General features: G+C 53.0%; 1 protein-coding gene across 2 annotated transcripts in view; it reads right to left on the bottom strand.

Moving 5' to 3' along the window:
- The window catches only part of ACTR3B (actin related protein 3B), a 45,132-nt gene extending 27,910 nt beyond the window's left edge, over nucleotides 1–17,222 (bottom strand). For both annotated transcript variants that reach the window (XM_054574774.1, XM_054574775.1), the window contains exons 1-3: nucleotides 17,063–17,222; nucleotides 7,902–7,957; nucleotides 710–834 (exon numbers count right to left, since the gene is read on the bottom strand). In XM_054574774.1, the coding sequence (XP_054430749.1) occupies nucleotides 710–834; nucleotides 7,902–7,957; nucleotides 17,063–17,106 (225 nt within the window). In that variant the 5' untranslated portion in view covers nucleotides 17,107–17,222. The remainder of the gene's footprint in view (nucleotides 1–709; nucleotides 835–7,901; nucleotides 7,958–17,062) is intronic.
- Nucleotides 17,223–17,692: the final 470 nt, after the last annotated feature.

Below are 17,692 nucleotides of genomic sequence, written 5' to 3'. Positions count from 1 at the left end.
GACCGAGTCTTTGCAGAGTTAAGGTCTCCCTGGCACGACGTGAATGGCATTCGCGTGGAGAAACAAGAGGCACTTTTACAGAAAGGCTGTTATGTAGTTGTTCACACGGTAACGCAGGGACCCCCAACCCCTGGGCTGCAGACGGGTACAGGTCCGCAGCCTGCTGGGGACCTGGCCTGGAGGGACGCTCACGTGAGCTCCGCCTCCTGCCCTCCCCCCCACGCCCATCCCCGTCCGCGGAAGAACCAGTCCCTGGTGCCAAAAAGCTTGGGGGCCGCCGCTCTGACGCCACCCACAAAGAATGTGTTAACAGTGGAGAAACAGGCGCCCGTGCGGCTAACCTACCGCACCGTCGGTCGGGGTTTGTTTTCTTTCTTAGAACAAACGTCTCCTCAAACAATTTTAGTGCCTCCCTTGAATGAATCAGTCTGCCACTTTCCATTTCTGACAGTTAATTAGTCAACCTGGGACCCCCGTGGCGGCACCGCTGCCTGCGTGTGGGGCCCCGCGACCCGGGGTGCAGGCTGCATCCCGGGGCCTTGGAAATCCACTCGCTTCCCCACGTCAAACAGCAACGACCAAACCTCCCTTCAAACCTAAGGATAAAAGCGCATTCCACTCCCGAGTGCAACTTCTACACGGTCTACGTTCTGCGCGGCCCGCCCTGCCGCCTCCTCCTGGCTCACCGCCAGCCGCGCGCCGGGCTCACCTTCGTGGCGTACGTGGGTTTGTCTATCGCTTCATCCCCGATGAAGAAGTCCAGGTCGTCCACCCCCCTCAGCACTTTCCTCTGCGCTTGGTCCACCACCTTCGCCGACTCTCTGATGGCAATGCCTTAAAAAAAAAAAAAAAAAGCACAAAGGTTTCCGTCATTATCCACGTTTATCTAAAAGATTAAGAAAGGACAACGTAATCCCTGCGTATGTGCAAGTAAATTTTCAATGTCAGGGATTTACAGGGGGTCAAGGGTGGTCACAGAGAAGACGCTAGAGCGTAAGACACAGACGCCAGCTGCTGTGACCTGGCGCTATTCTCCGCGGGGCACAGGGAGCCGGCTGCTCTGCTTTCATCCCGACAGGAGAAGCTACGCTACTACACTTACAGTTCAACTTAAAAAGAAAAAATTCCACATGATAGTTAAATGTTCCTGAAGTGTCTATCAATAGGTTCCAAATTTCAAAACACAATAGAGAAGAAGACAAAATTATACGTACAATACAGAGGAGAAATAACTGAAAAATAATGCCCATATGCTCTTACTAAAGAGGATTTTACTAAATGCTCTTTACTAAAACTCTGCAGCAGATAAATTTAAAGTATACCTTTAGCTTTGTTACAAAAGAGAGAGAACTGACTTCCCACTGAAAGGAAAAACGAGAAGGTTGCTGGCTGGTACCTGCCACAAAAAGGGAGTCTGCCCGCCCCTCCTCCGCCACATTGGAGAGGGGACACAAAGCCATGGACAGAAGTCCTGTGGGGCTGGCGCAGTGGCCTGGCGGGCACGGGCCAGGGCCCGTGGGAAGCGGGGAGCGGCCTGGGGCCGGGGCCAGAGCACGAAGGGCAGGGACGCCCGCTGGGCCCTGCCTCGCTGAGGCCACCTGTGGAAATAAACACAGGCCACCCCACGGGACTGCCAGCACCGCACAGGGTCATCGGGGGCCCAGGGTCGGTGTCCGAAAGGGCCCAGGCAGGGGTCTGGCCCAGCCCTCGGAAGTCCGCGCACAGCAGCCCTCGGCACGAGGGATGGATCCCGTCCTCGGCACACGATCAGACTCGCTCGCACACGAGCTGAGCACTAAACTGCCAAGTCAACAAACAACTGCAAAGAGACAGAGGCAAAAAGATGCCTCAACTCACAACAGCATTCATGAAAAACTGCCACCTTGGAGAAAAGATGCTACACTTAGAAAAAACTACCACGCTCAAAAATTCCCGTGACGACACAGTAAATCTTACCCCTCCTGAAAAGGCAGGTGGAAGCGCTGTGACCCCAAGTCACAGCAGACCTGGGTTTCGCGGTCCTTACAAGTAACAGCAGCAGCAAACCTAAAATATACTTCTTTTGACTCTTATACAGGGAGCAACTGAATCCATGGAAAAGGATAAAGAATAAAGGCACACAGAGCATCTATTTGAGCCTCGGTGCAGCCTCATGAAAAGCGGACGTGGCCCAAACAGGCCCCGCGAACACGACGGGACTCGCGTCCGGGAGCAGCGCCGGCGGGCTCCGCGAGCGCTCGCAGCAGAGGGGGCCTGCCGTGGAGCGACGGCCCTTGGCACCCCGCGGCGGTCTCCAGCACACCGCGCAGGCCACCAAGAAGGCGAGGGGCACACGGGGACACGGGGAGGACAGCAAACGCAGCCGACGGTGGAAGCAGCGCGCCCGTCCCAGCGGGCGGCCTCGGCGGCCGCTCTCCAGGCACCGGCCCAGGAGGCTCTGAGCTGAGGATGCAGGAGGGGCACAGGGACGCGCGTGCGGGCTGCGCCAGCGCCGGTGGAGGCACGTCTGCGTGTGCTGGCTGCATGTGCAGCCAGTGTCACAGGACGGATCCACAAGAAACTGGATGCCGTAGCTACCACCTAAGGGGGAGCTACTCTGGCAGTTCCGCAAGAAGACTCAGCATACCGCTGCCACCCACGTGAGTGACTGCGCTCCACAGTGTTTACCAGGAAACTGAAAACTCACGGCCACGGGGAAACCTGTTCACACGGGTTCACAGCGACTGCGGCTGTGGGCGCGGAGGGCTGGCACAACCAAGGTGCCCTCTGCAGGTGAGCGTCTGGACCACCTGCGGCACAGCCCGCCCTGGAGGACGGCTCCACGACACGGGGCAAAGTTAACCGACTGGGACTGGGACGGATCTCTAGCGCGCGATGCCACGTGAAGAGCCCACCGGGAAAGGCCACCTACCACATCTGTCACATTATCACAGCAACAAACTCGGGGAGGCGGACACAGACAAACAGCGGTCCGAGGTCGGGAACAGTGGGAGGACTGAGCGTCGCGGTGAAGACGCGCACCGTGGTGGCGAGTCGCCCTGCGCCCGGCGCGGAGGCGGTGAGGGAGCCTACACAGCGGTGGGACGGCAGGGAGCGGCGCCCTGCGCCACGCCGCCACCCCGCGCCACGCCACGCCGCCACCCCGCCCCACGCTGCGCCACGCCGCCGCCCCACGCCGCGCCACGCCGCCCCGCCGCCGCCCCGCTCTGATGCCACTGCTCTAAGAAACTGCGTAAAATGGAACAGCTGCCTGGGGACCTACCATCATCCCAAAGCAGACTACTGTAAAGACAAAGAAAATGCAGTGTGCAAACGATTTAAACAAATCCAAAAATAAACACCTCAGCTGGCTGTGATGATGCATCAACACTAACAAGATTAAACTTAATGAAGGAAAATGCAAACATTCTGAAGAGTTTTAAAAATCGTATGGGCATAAAATGTGAGTGTAGCCAAGAGAAAGGCTATTTCCCGAAGGCCAAAAAGCCGTCAGAGGGCAAATCTAAGACGACTACCAGAGAGAGCACATCCGAGGAAGAGCCACCCTGGAGATGTCAACAGAACGTCTGTGTCTTTAAGACGCTTACTACCACCGTGACAGACAACACCAATATTTAAAATAAAAATATCCAATGTATTTCCAAAGACTGTTAAACATTTCACTAACCCTTCAAGATAAATAATTCCTAACTTGTATATAAAGGGTTCCAGCTAACAGGAAAAGAAAACACACCCATTTGAGAAAGCCAGTAAAACTGTGATATACAAAACAGACCAAAAAAAAAAAACCAAGTGTAAGAATGGAAAATGATAGACCAACCTCACTTTTGAGTGAGGACACCAAGGCAAAAATAAATATTTACAAATAAACTCCCAGATTCCCCAATAAATATCTGCAAACACAATTCAGCAGGTACTACTTGCTTTCATAACCCCGTAGGGTTTCTCTCAAAAATGAAATAAATGGCCGTTCCATATTTGAAAACAGAGGAATGGAATTCCTCACATGAGGAGCTTAAATGTGCAAAACCACATGATCATCTCAGCAGAGGCACAAAATGTCTTACCTGGCAACACCCACTCACAATTTAATAAAAGACAAAAACGAAGCGCTCGGTAAATGCGGCGCACAAGGACACGGCATTCTCTCCACCCGGGGAGGCCTCTCCACAGACGCCTACGGGAGTCGCCACTGCCAGGGGACACCTGCGACCTCCAGCTCCGGTCGCTGTGGACAGCGTCCCAGCCGGTGCACCAAGGCCAGGAAAAAACATGACACTGGGACTGGGGGAGACGGAACCACTGCGATTGCCAGTCGACCCACTGTTCCGCCGAGGCGACGGCAGACCTGCAGGCGGTCAGAACCAGCCAGACGGGTCAGCGAGGCTGCTGGGTCCAGAAACACCTAAACATCCCAGCCACGTCCCTCCTACATGCTGGCAATAACCAGCTCCAAGTTTTAATGCTAAAAAAGGTCGTAACAGCAACACAAACATCAAGGTATCTAAAGAAAAAATCTAGCAGAAGGTATGTGTGAGCTTTTGAAGAGCATTAGAAAATATTAATGGTAAACATGAGAGACATGAATAAACAATGAGACATAGACTACCTTCATGAATAAGAAAATTCGATTCATAAAGATGTCAAATTTTCCCCAAAATAGTCTACAAATTGAACGTGTCTCTAATCAAAACCCACTTATCATGTTTCACAGACTTTAAACTGCTTCTGGAATTTATAATAAGGAGCGAGGGCTTAAGAACAGCTACAGCCATCCAGAGGAAAGGAAAAAGCAAGGCGGACAGGACCCGCCAGACCCAAAATACATGCTCAAGAGGAACATCTAAGCTCGGGCGAACATGGAGCAGAGGAGAAACAAATGCATCAGTGAAACCAAATAAAAACACCAGCGTGTTCCCAGGCACACAGGGCACCTCAATAGGAGGGGACGGGCATGTCAAACTGGAATGTGCTCGTCAATGAGGGACAAGTAAAGTAGCCTTCCATTTGGAAAGCAAATGATATTAACTCTCTCACACCATACTTAAAAAAAAAAAACTTAAAATTTTCTTAAAAGAAATATAGAACATCTTTTTTTACTTTGGAGCAGGAACGCATTTTTAAAAACAGAACAATTTATAAAGGAAGACTGATAAATTTGACTATATCAAAACCTTTAAACTTCCAAATAAAAAGAAATTATTTTTAAAAGACGTCTTCGAAGATAATGCAGCAGGTTAGTAGAGAAAGTATACAAAGTGTTCACATAACTCCATAAAAGAGACAAAAACAGTGCAATAAAAAAATGTTCAAAGATACTTTTTCATTCTGCGTGCTGGGTGCATGGGTCTTTGTTACAGTATCTTTTGCTTTGTGGGGGGGGGGCAGTAAGTAAAGATCTATTTAATTTTTAAAAAAGAAACCCGTCTCTGTGCCCAGGCTTCCCCAGCGCAGCAGGCCTCCTCATTCGCCCGCTGAACCTCATGCGTGAGCTTCCCGAACTCCAAATGTCTAAAGGGCACGTTCCCCAACCCCCTCCCCCTGTCCCCCAACACATAGAATCCTCTTCTGAAACTTTTCGGTGACTCCCAATATTCTCCACAACCTCACATTTAAAAAAAAAAAAGGGCAAGGAAACCCTGTCTTCAAACAATCAAGCAAATTCTGCACAGTCTGCAGACAGACCTGCAGCAGACACGTCAGACCAAGCAGAACTGCCCTGCTCCAGGGGACCAGTCCCAGCAGCAGCCTCAGAAAGGAACCACTGGAAAAGCCCAGGAATGCAGGCGAAAATTCCTTAGGAGGGCAGTTCAGAGTCCTTATCATCTGGCCCCTCTCCGTTTCCACGTCTGCCAGGTCTTCCGGAACCAGAGAGCGCTGCTGCCCCCCAACACATGCGGGGGGCCTGGCCTGTGTGCCCACCAGCATCAGAAAGCCTGGTCCCCGCCACGGGCACACCCCCCACCAGCTCCACCCGCCCCTCCGGATGCCACTTCGGCTCATGCGCCTCGTCCTTCGCTTACGAACACAAGAATGTTCCACCGCAGCTCTAACACAGCAGCGGGCCACGCGCCCAGGTGACCACGGCCGCCCCCGGCCCCACACACCAGCCTGCCTCCTGCGCGCTCTCTCCCTGGCTACAGGTCACCAACAGCAGGCGTAGCTCTTCGCTTACTCCCACCTCCTGGACCCTTTAGTACCGCCGCAGCTTCGGCCACCGCAGCTCCGGTCTGGGAGGGCCCTGCCTTCTGACGGTGAACACAACGCCGTGGGTGCTACCAGGTGAAAGGGCTCCCAACGACGGCAGGGCTGGGCGCCGGGCGGTTTTAACGCCGGCGCCTGAAGCGCAGGGCAGGGTCGGCCTCGCAGAGCGGCGCTGCGCTCACCAAGGTGAAAGCCCCACCTGCTCTGAGGAGCCAGGAAGCCCGGTTCGTCCTTTCCGCCTGCGACGGTCAAGTTCCAGGCATTCCCGACGAAGAGGTTCGCAAAAGACTCATCCGCCCTGCAGATGCCAGCTGCCAGGGCCTGCAGTGTCCCCTCCCACGTCACGCGCTGAAGCCCCACCCCCCGTGGGACGTGCTGGGAGATAAGGCCTGTGCGGAGATAAACGCGGTGACAAGGGGTCCTGGCCGCAGGGCCCTAATCCGAGACAGCCGGTGTCCCCACAGGAAGAGGAGGAGACCCGGAGCTCCGTCTCGGCCGCGGACAGAGAGCAGGCCACGTGAGGACGCAGGGGAGGGCGCCGTGGGCAGGCGAGGAGCAGCCCCCGGGGCCAACCCTGCCGGCTCCAAACGTGGCCTGCGAGCCCCCATCCTGGGGCACCAACTAACGCACCCAGTTATCGGCCGAAACAAGGGCACCGCAGACCCGTCAGGCCTGCTGGCGAGGACAGCCCACCACGGGCCCAGGGCTGGGACCTGGAAAGCCAGACTCACAGTTGGCCAGCGGCCGGCAGGCCAGGGCCCGGCACTCAGGGCTCCACGTTCCCACGGAGCCGGGCGCGCTCTTCCCTGCGACCTGGGTGCCCAGCTCCGCCCCAAAGCCTCCGGCTTCCCGGGATTCACACTAGCCTCGCCCCGGCGCCCGGGGGCCTACCCGCCCGTCCCGCACTGGCCAGGGGCCTGCCATCCCGTCACTGGCCCCGTAACAGCGTACGGTTTCTAAGACCACAGCTCGGCGCACTGGAGCCACGCACGGGGGGCACAGTTTCATTTCACCCTCTGATGTGCCTTCCTCTTTGGCGAACTGTCTCCACATACTAGCCTAGAGCTGAAACAGTTTCCGAGAAGGGCCCTCCCTCCCAGCCCCCGCCCCGCCCCCGGAGCTGCTGCGGGAAGAGCAAGGCGTGGGCGCCCTCCTGCCAGAAACGCAGAGCATTTCTTCATTCATCGGCTGATCGCTCTCTGCGGACTAAACCGTACACGACAACACGACACTTCTGAACACAGTCAAGCAGTCATCAAGACTCTTGTATTCTTAAAAGAAAGCCTTTCATTAGAGTGAATAGTAAGTACAATGGATATTCAGTCCACAAAGCTGCTCGTTAATAAAACTGTACTGACTTAGAAATTACCAATTAACCTTTAGGAGACACATACACTCCTTCTAAATAATCCAGACGTTTGTGATTGAATGCCAGGCCCGTGCCAGCCACCCTGGCGGAAACGCCAAAGACAGTGACCAAGGGCTATCAGAAAGGGGGGGGGGTAGTTTCTAGGTCACAACTGCAGCCCAGAACAATATTCGGGAACGAGGTGTCAAAATCAACAACCCTCCTCGGAACAGGAACTGTCTTCTAAATGGACAGGGCAGGCAAATTCACGAGCCTCGCTCGGCAGAGTGAGCGGCTCAGAGCGGCCTGAGGAGCCCCCCACCCCCGCACCCAGGGAGGCCTTACTTACAGGACGGGATGATGAACTGCGGCTCGGTGTTGCCCGCGTAGCCCAGCTTGGTGTACCTGAAAGCACGAAGCCATCGACACGAGTTAGAAAGTGACACTCTCCTCCGCATCCCGCTCCCATCTTTTGTGATACACTCTCCACGTCCTAAAATTGCGAGCCTCAGAGGGAGCCCTTGAAATTTTTTTTTTTTAACAAAATTTTTTTTTAAAAACCAGCTGCGACAGCTGGGACTCAAATGCCAGTTTCGGAAAAGCAAGCAATCGCAAAAATGTGAGGCACTGCGCTTGTTTCTATGGGAAAAATTCTGGCACACATGCATGAACCCATAAATCAAACCTGCGGGTCCCTAACAACTTTAAAAGTGCTTTTACGCTCTTCACAAAAACCCTGTGAAGGAAGTGAACAGTATCACTGCTGCGAAAACGCGCGAACGAGCCAACCGAGGCAGTAACTCGGCTCCCCAGGGCCGAGCCCGGCAGGCAGAGACGGAGCCCCCGTTTCCACCCGTTGCCACGCCACCTCCACCTCCAGAACTGCCGCTCGCGAAGTCCCCACACTTGTGACCTTCGGGCAGGGAGGGGATGATTAGAAAGCGCTCACAGAATTCTCTTAAAATGCCACGGCATGCGGCAGCAACAGCTCCCGCCACCGCCTGCAAATGTCTGACAGAAGCGTCTCTTTACCATCCCGTTTCAGAACGAGCCCATGTTCTGTCAAGATACTCAGTGTGAGAGATTCCAAAAGTCTTGCCTGAAGTGAGTGCCAAAATACTACTATCTGTTCCAAAAGCATCTGCTAATCTCCTACATTTAAAAAAAAAAAAGGAAAAAAAGGTGGGGGAGGGGAAGCACCCCCCAGAGCCATCTGCTGGCAGCGCGTCCTGCCCGGCGCTGCGACGCTGCGACACTGCGGCCAACGGGCAGGCTGGACAGCGAGCCCTGCCTGCAGCGGTGCGTGTCCCGAATGGACGCAGCCGGCCAGGCTGCGCGTGGCTTTGTTCATTCAGTGCGTCTTACAAATTCCTTCCAGGATGCTTGATACTAATTTGTTGAGGTGGCAATATGTTCCAAATTCTAATAAATTAATTTTACAATTTTTAAATGTCTTCTGCCATGTGCTGATTTCACTCCTTTGAACGCAGAGTGAATGAACAGGGTTTGAGGAGACAAAACAAAAGCAAGTCAGCACCACTCAGATCTCACCGTACGGTCCCGTCTCCCGTGACCAGAGGTCTCGGTGTCACAGAAGCCTGGGCAAGGCCAGGCCCCGAGACCCATGTGCCGGGTCTCCCAAGTTCCCCAGACACGCGAGTCCACGTGCACCCCCCCGTTTCCCGCCCTGGGGTTCACCAGACCCACAGGGCGGGTTCAAACCCAACCACGGCCAGGGAGCTTTCCAGAGGGGTCAACATATATATTGACCTTAAAAAAATTCCAATCACTCCCAATTCAACCCTCTCTCTGGAGACAACAAACACAGGCAAACTGAATCACTGGCCCGAGGCTAAAGCCGCCTACCCGTCTAACAAGCAGCCAGAAGCCACTAAAATCACCCCTGCCAGGTCTGTGGCACCAACAGGCCGCGCTGCCCGCCCCCTGCAAAGCCACGCCCCTTGTGTTTAAATACAGCCCCTTCCCAAGCAGTGAAGCTCCTGACTGGCACGGTGACCCACGCGGGGTGCTGTCTCGACGGGGCGCCACCCGGCAGCGCCCAGCCCACAGCAGACACTCTGAAAACAGCCGCTGAGCGAGGTCTTACCAGACAGGGGAGGAGGCAGCCCCCACCAGGCTCGGGGGAAGGGCCCCGGGTTTAGGGGGGATGCTCAAAACCAACCCGGTGGGTCCAGAAAGACCAGACACCGTGCAGCACCTGTCACAGTGGAAGCGTCCCACCCGAGGACGGCGCCTTCCGAGCCCTGTCCCTGCAGGAGGCTCTCCACTGAGACCCTGCCAAGCCCAGCGTCAGACCCCAACGTCACCCGTGCGCACGGCTCTGCGCTCGAGACTTTCTCAGTTTAAAAAAGAAGTGAGACTTCGCTGCCTGAGAATATGGTTTTAATAAAACTAAAATCATCCCCAAGTCCTAATGATATATTTCTAGATCGTAATTAATATGTGACCAAGTTCCTCCAACGGTCCCTATGTTGCTGAACTGGAAACTGGCGTCTGCTTGCAGGACAGAGTTTGATGTGTACCTTCAAATGTATTGCTTTACCTAAGTCCAATACCCGTTCTTCTGGCTCTCTGACCTATAAATTTACGGTACCTAACATACAGCCTCCAGCAGAAGGAAGGCCTGCCTGAGTGTGGCTGGTAGGGTAATGACATGGGCGTGGTAATTTATAGTTTTAATCTGAATATTTCACCCAAAATGGCTTATGGTGTGCTTGAATGTGACAGTGTTACGTTACAGAATTTCGTGCTTACACTATTCTAATAAAAACCTCTATAATAAAGAAGGGGCTTTCTTTGCGTCAGACCCTGCGCTTGTCCATTTCTCCTACAGGCAACATTCTCCGCTCTCCACTTGGTAAACAGGAGATCGCACGGCACATACAGGCTCTTTGTAGATTCTGAGCATCATCAAGTGGATTCTGACTCCCAGGTTAAAGTGGGAGGCTAGACATCTAATTTCAGTCTCAAAGCCGCACTAAAACCAAAGCAAAATGATTTCTTAAAAGATGTATGGGGAAAAAAGGATGAAGCAATAGCAAAATTCCGACCCTGGGTAACAGAGGGTCGGTGGTAACTGGCTTTGGAGATACAAGAAAACCCCAAAAAGCCATGGCTGAGAACCAGCCCACACACCCCCTGGGTTCGGAAAGGCTCCGGAATCAGCAGCTGCACAGGACCCATGGAGCTGGGGTTCGAGGGCCCAACCCCGGGGCCTGGGGGAGCCTCCCCACCCGTCCCCCTCTGCTGGGTCATGGCACCCCCCGCCGGCAGCATTCTCCGAAACCTGAAGACCCTAATACACCAGGAGAGTCCCCAACAAACCACCTGCCTCAGGCACCCTTGCTGAGGCTCAAAACCAGCAAGCCAAGGCGACGCGGGCCAAGGTTCTGGTAGCTCTTCAGTTTCCCGACTTTTAATCCTGAGTCGGCACCCCGAAACTAGCAACATCAGAGAAAGGCCTTTACTATGAAATAGAAACGAAAACAAATTTAAAAAACTTGGAGAAACAGAAACTAGAGGGAGAAACCCCACCAGCACCAAAAATAAATCAGTAAATCAATCCATTGTCATGAATATCCTGAGAAGACATTATGTCCAAGAAACAAGAACAAAATGCTATTTTTTGTATTTATTTTTTAAGTATATTTTATTATGTTATTACAGCTGTCCCAATTTTTCCCTTTGTCCCCCTCCGCCTGGAAACCTTCCCTCCAGCAATCCACCCCCGATTAGTTCGTGTCCATGGGTCGTGCACGGAAGTTCTTTGGCTTCTCCATTTCCTATACTATTCTTAACCTCCCCCCGTCTATTTTGTGCCTACCATTTATGCTTTTTAATCCCTGTACCTTCCCCCCTCTCCTCCCTTCCCCCTCCCAGCTGATAACCCTCCATGTGATCTCCATATTTATGATTCTGCTCCTGTTCTGGCTGTTTGCTTAGTTTGGTTTTCTTTCTTGTTTTGTTTTTTTTTTTTAGATTCAGTTGTTGATAGTTGTGAACTTGTTGCCTTTTGAATGTTCGTAGTTTTGATCTTCTTTTTCTTAAATAAATTTGTCCCTTTAACATTTCATATAATAAGGGCTTAGTGATGACGAACACCTTTAGGCTTTACGTTGTCTGGGAAGCACTTGATCTCTCCTTCCATTCTAAACGATAGCTTTGCTGGGTAGAGTGTCTAGGTTGTAGGTAAGATACTATTTTTTTAAAAGAACATTTAGAAAACACAAAGAGCTTGTGGAAATTAAAAATTTAGAGCAAAGCCCTGGCTGGTGGGGCTCAGTGGACTGAGTGCCGGCCTGTGGAACAACGGGTCGCTGGTTTGATTCCCAGGCAGGGCACAGGCCTGGGCTGAAGGCCAAGTCCCCAGTGCAGGGCATGTGAGAGGCAACCACACATGGATGTTTCTCTCCCTCTTTCTGTCTCCCTTCCCCGTATCTAAAAATAAATAAATAAAATCTTTTTTTTTTTTTTTTGGCCTGGTGAAAGAAACGATACATAGGGAAGATGTACTGGCAACTTCTATGATGAAGGGTGGGTGCCCGCGGGGGCAGAAGGGCGGTGACGGGCCTGCGCACAGGCTCTGTCCTGGCTGGCGTCCGGGCGCTCGGGCCTCAGGAGGGGCCCGCCAGTCCCTGAAAGGTAAGAGCGGTCGCGGGTGCCTAACCCACGCAAGCAGCTGTCCACGCCGGGCGCCCGCTGTCTGGGACTCTGGAACGTCGGCCATGGCTGGCGGAGGGGGCCCGAGCAGCCCCCAGCAGAAGCCTGGGCAGAGCCGGAGCGAGCTCCCCGCCGGTGGCCCTGGCGCGCGGCTGCGGCGCCGAGGGCCCTGGGAGCCGGGCCTGGCCGCCGCCTCCTGGCCTGCCTCCTGCGCCTTCTCCCTTCGGCTGCCTTTGCTTTGCGCCGTTTCAATATGGTCCTCTGCTCGTTCCTAGCAAATCGCTGCACTCAGGGCCACATGCAGGACTCTGAACACATGCTAATATATGGAGAACTTCCAAAAATAAAGTTGAAGACCAAAAACCCACAGAAAAAGGGGCTAGTGAAATGAAGAGACAGAAAACAGAAATGCAAATGCTTCTCACTCATATGAAAGATGCTCATTTTCCCACGTAATGATCTAAGAAATTCAGATTAAAACTACAATAAGATGTGTCATTTCTGCCCTTGCGGATTGGGAAAAAATAATAAGAAACGGCGACACGCTGTGTTTGTGAGTCTGCAAGAAGACAGGCGCTCTCACACGCGGCCGGCGGGTACCCACCACCGGGGCGGGTGGGATCGGCACTATCTGGCAAAAGCACGCCCTGCGTTTCCTCTTTGACCCAGAAATCGCACTTCTAGAAATACCACCCAGAGGGTCTCCAGGAAGAAATATAACAAGATGAATGCATTGCACCGGCTATCATTGCAGTCTTTCGATAATAGCAAAATCCGCAAAAAACAACGGGGACGTGTGTGAGGAACGCCAGCAACGGGCCGACTGGGCTTCAGTTGGCCAGGCCTGCAGCAATTGAAGCACCAAAACAAAACTGGCAACAACAGAGTAACCCACTGAATACAGTAATGACATGATGGGTTTTAACCCTTTGAATAGAGCATCAATAATAACCCAGGCGGAAGATAAACGAGGGGAATGGAAAACTGCTTCCCTATAGTGAAATATAATAAATGCAGATAATACTTCCTTTTTTAAATCAGTTTTGCCGCTACCACTGGAATAACCACTACGGGCGAGAGCCACCAGTGGATGCTAAAACGAGTGGGGGAAAGTTTCAGGAAGAACGGGGCACCTCTGCACAGACGCCGCTACCAACAAAAAGGAAAGCAGAGACCAGGCAGCAAAGGAGACGCGTGAGCCCCGCCACACCCAACGGCCGCAGAGAACTTCATCCGGGACAAGGCCAGGCGCTGTCTCCAGCCTTCGGGCAAGACCAGTGGGACCGGGGAGCCGGCGAGGACAGCACAGTGAGCAGCCACCTCTCCTATACGGCCGCGGCCGTGACAGCGGACCTTCGGTGCTCTCCCTGCAGACAACAGATGGTGACTGTCCGGATGGAGGTGTCAGCTAACACAGGGTGATAACCCCTTCGTGCGTGATGATACAAATGTATCATCAAATCAACACGTTGGACACCTTAAACTCACAGCGTTCTATGCCGATTACACGTCCATACCACTGAGGGGGGAGGGGACGCCTTCTGAGAGGCCCGGAGGTGCCCCAAAGACTGGCTGCCGAAAACGTCGGCGTCTTGAAAGACAGAAAATGGCTAAGGAACTGGTCCAGGTAAATGAGACTAAAAGGACACGGTGATATCCACACAGAACGGGTGGAGCTAGATGACAGAGGGGACAAGAGTCCACAGGGCACACACGGGGCCGCGCACAGGAACCCGGGCCACCCGTCCCCTTACTGTATCAGGTTAACCCTTCCGACAGTCATCGTGAGCCTGTGCTAACACAAGCTCCTTGTTCTCAGAACAGACACACTGAAGCACACAGTTCAGAAAAATAATAATGTGGATGGATATACAGAGAATAATAAAGCAAATGGTGACAGTTGGTGAAACTGGATGAAAAACATAGTTTTTTGGTACACTTCTTGCAGCTGTTCAGTAAATGAGAAATTTTCAAAACAGGTTTAAAAAATACAGAATCTTCATTTTAAAAGTTTGGTTGTGAGAAGGGAGACTAGTATTTGTGGATGTTCTCTGCAAACTATGAACCCTAGCAATTCCTTTAAAATAAATGAAGTTTTATCTTTTTTTTTAAGATTTTATTTTTAGAGAGAGAAAAGAGAGAGAAACATCGACTGGTTGCTTCTCACACGCCCCCAACTGGGGACCTGGCCCGCGGCCAGGCCTGTGCCCTGACTGGGAATCGAACTGGCGAGCTTTCAGTTTGCAGGCCAGAGCTCAACCCACCTAGCCACCCAGCCAGGGCTGAGGCTGTATCTTTGGACGAGCAGAGCCCATGACCCCCACACAGGTGCTCAACGAGCTGGTCTGGGGGTTTACCAGGTGCTAGGCTACCAGGGTGGAATTTATCTGCTACAGGACCTACTACTTAGTACACTGTTTACTAAATCGCTGGTGTCCACTATGTCTAGTTAAATGTGGATTTTTCTTCAGTTTTTATTGTTGGCACTATTACTGACGTCCTCCATTTTCCCCCACCTTTGCCCCCTCCACCATCCAGGGCTATGCAGACTTGCACGGATGGACCCAGGCATTATTACGCTAAGGGAAATAGGCCAGTCAGGGAAAGACAAGCAGCGTGTGATTTCACGCAGATGTGGACTCTAAAGAACAAAAACTGATGAACAAAATAAAACCAGAGGCATGGACCCATAGGACAGACGGACAGATCTCAGTGGCGGGGGGGGGGGGGGGGGCGGTGGGGAGGTTCGGTGGGGGGTGGAGAAAATTAGCCAATGTGAATTTTTCTTTTAGAATTTAGTACTAGACAAGGCTCCTTCACCTGAGAAACAGGTATTTCTCTCCCTCCCTGATGACAGGAATTACATAACGAAGATGACTCTCAGTTTGTCACACAGGAAGACTATGGGCAAACACGGCCGGACTGCAGCGCCCCGGTCTGCGCCTGAGGGTGACTCCCCGCCCCCCACCCCCGCCTGCGCTTTTCCTTGGTCCTGGTTATTTCTACTCTGCGTTTTCCCCATTTTGTCCTATTTTGACGTAAAGTCAATCCAAAATCCCTTTTAGCTCTCTAGGAAAGATGAGAAGTACCAACGCACTTTAAGTAAACGTGGGCTCTTCTGGGCTGCTCCGCCCACGGCCCCCGGGCACCGACGTTTCCAGCACAGAACGCGCCCACAAGACGCCCCCGGTGCAGACTACCCACCCCTGCTCCTAAGTCTCAATGCCAAAGCCTATGGCAGCCTGGAGGCAGCAGGACTTTGAGCCACGAAACAGTGACATCCTGCAGTTGTAGCTCCTAAAGAGCCACGTTACATTGATCACTGGCCTCAGAAGGTCAAGCTCTCTGAGGTCATTTTAGATATTTATAGCAAGAATGATGAGTAAAGTCCCCAGCTTACTAATATTAACAGTGACAAATCCTGTGGGCATTATTGTATTGCTACGACCCAAGAAATGCTTTGGATTTCAAAGGTCGGACAAGACAAAAAATACACAAGCAAAAATCGCACATGCAAATGTGGGGGGAAAAATACTTTTACCTGTTGCCTTCATTCTTGACACCTCACCAAACCTCAGGTGGGCACGGGGCGAACACGCGGTGCTGGGCGGAGGGGATGGGCCAGGGAGCACACAACAGGGAGGCCAGGGGGTTAACACCAACCCCGACTTTGGCTTGTGTTTTGAGCAGTAAAATGACCTCTAAAACAAAGAGTCATAACACTTCTGGCACAATGTGTATTTCAAAAAGAAGAATTAGTACAAGCAAAAAGGCAGGGTTTTTTCCCCAGCCTGCAACCACGACTGGTGGCTCCAGCAGCAAAAGGAAAAAAAGATCAGTAGGAGATGAATGGCAGCAAATTAAAGAAGACACCCCCACAAGGTTGTCAGGGAAACCAAAGCAAGTGCATTTATGCACAGAAAGAATCAGAGCTAAGGTGAGCATGCATGATTTCATGACCAAAAAAAAGATTAGAATCCCATCTCAGAAAATCTTTGAGAGACTACATTTCCTTCCCGATTATTTTATTACGTACCTGAGGCTAAAAAGCAAGCAGGCAACCTTGAATTTCTAAACTACCAGCTGGGCAGATTCAGTTTAACACCTTCCCAAAATCAGCTAGGCTTGGACCAAGAGAGTACAAGAAATTTCCAAAGGTCTCTTTTGCCTATCTTGACATCAAGCAATCACACCCAAGAAGTAAAGAGGGGGTGGAGGTGGGAACCCTGTATCACAAACAGGCTTTCCCAAATTTGGACGATGTTTTTCAAAGTGGAGCCTTTTTATGTATTTAGTTTTGCTTTTTTTTTTTCTTTTTTTCTTTTTTTTTAAGAGAAAGGGCAAGTCTACGAAAACTACAGCCAGGGCTTAGCCTGAGTGAGCCCCCCGATACTGGGAAAGAGCAGAGCGCACTGCAAAGCAAGGTGTCCAGTTGGTATATGACTGTAACAGCCTCCGCCAATAAGTGGCGAACAGTCACCAGCCAGGAGCAATGACAGGCACCCGGGGCCAAGGAGAGGGCCACTGTTAAGGGCGTCAGGAGGTGAGGACGCCGTTAGGTGGGCAGGAGGCAGGGAACGCCGGAGTGTCTGCATGCATCTGCCTGAAGCTGGCATCCCGGGGAGGCTGGGAGGCCAGGGGACGCCGCCCGGGAGGAGAGGGGCAGCGAGGCGAACTGGACCGGCTTCTGCCCAGACTCCCTCCCGGTCAAGGTGAGAGGCCTTGGGGGGGCGGGGCGGGCCGCCTCCACCTGCACGGGGGTCGCCAGGTCCCGGGCGCAGGGGAGGGAGGGCGGCCGCGGGGCAGGTGCTCGGCGCCGGCGGCTCTTACCCGGTGCCGCAGTCCACCACGCAGGGAGGCAGGGAGCCCGCCATGCTCCGCACGCGCGCCACTCGGCCCACGCGGGCGGCCCCGGAGGCCCCACCGCCGTCCGCTGGCCGCGCTCGCCCGGCGCTGCCCGCTCCCGGGAGCCTCCGCAGCCCGGCCGCGGGAGCCCGGATGCTCGGCGGCCGCCCACGTGACGCCGCTCTGGCCGGCCAATCACAGCGTGGGCACACCCCCGACGCCCTCCATCTTTAGTGCTGGCGGCGAGACCTCGTTGCCCACACGGCCAACCTTCCGGCTCTAGAGATTGGGGGCTATTTTTAACTGTCTTACGGTGAACGCGACCCGGTTTCCGTGGCCTGTCTCCTCATCCTTTAAGTTTCGGCTCCAATGTCACCTTCTCAATGAAATGTTCCCCTCCTCGCTCCTTTGTATGGCAGCAATCTATTGCTTTCATTCACAACACTTGAAGCAAATTTTTATAAGTAATTATTTGTAGCCTGCCTCCCCCACACTCCGATAGGGCTTGTTTTGCCATTGGTGACCGGTATTGCACCTGTGTGCACAGTATTTGCTGCATCCGCGGAAAGCATCCGGATGTCTGTTGAATGAATGAATAACCTTCACCATAAAGAA

This window comes from Pteronotus mesoamericanus, unplaced genomic scaffold, assembly GCF_021234165.1.
Source record: "Pteronotus mesoamericanus isolate MK-2021 breed Mesoamerican mustached bat unplaced genomic scaffold, CSHL_Meso_final contig_265, whole genome shotgun sequence".
Lineage (NCBI taxonomy): Eukaryota > Metazoa > Chordata > Mammalia > Chiroptera > Mormoopidae > Pteronotus > Pteronotus mesoamericanus.
This window is presented reverse-complemented; position numbering and strand designations above follow the sequence as displayed.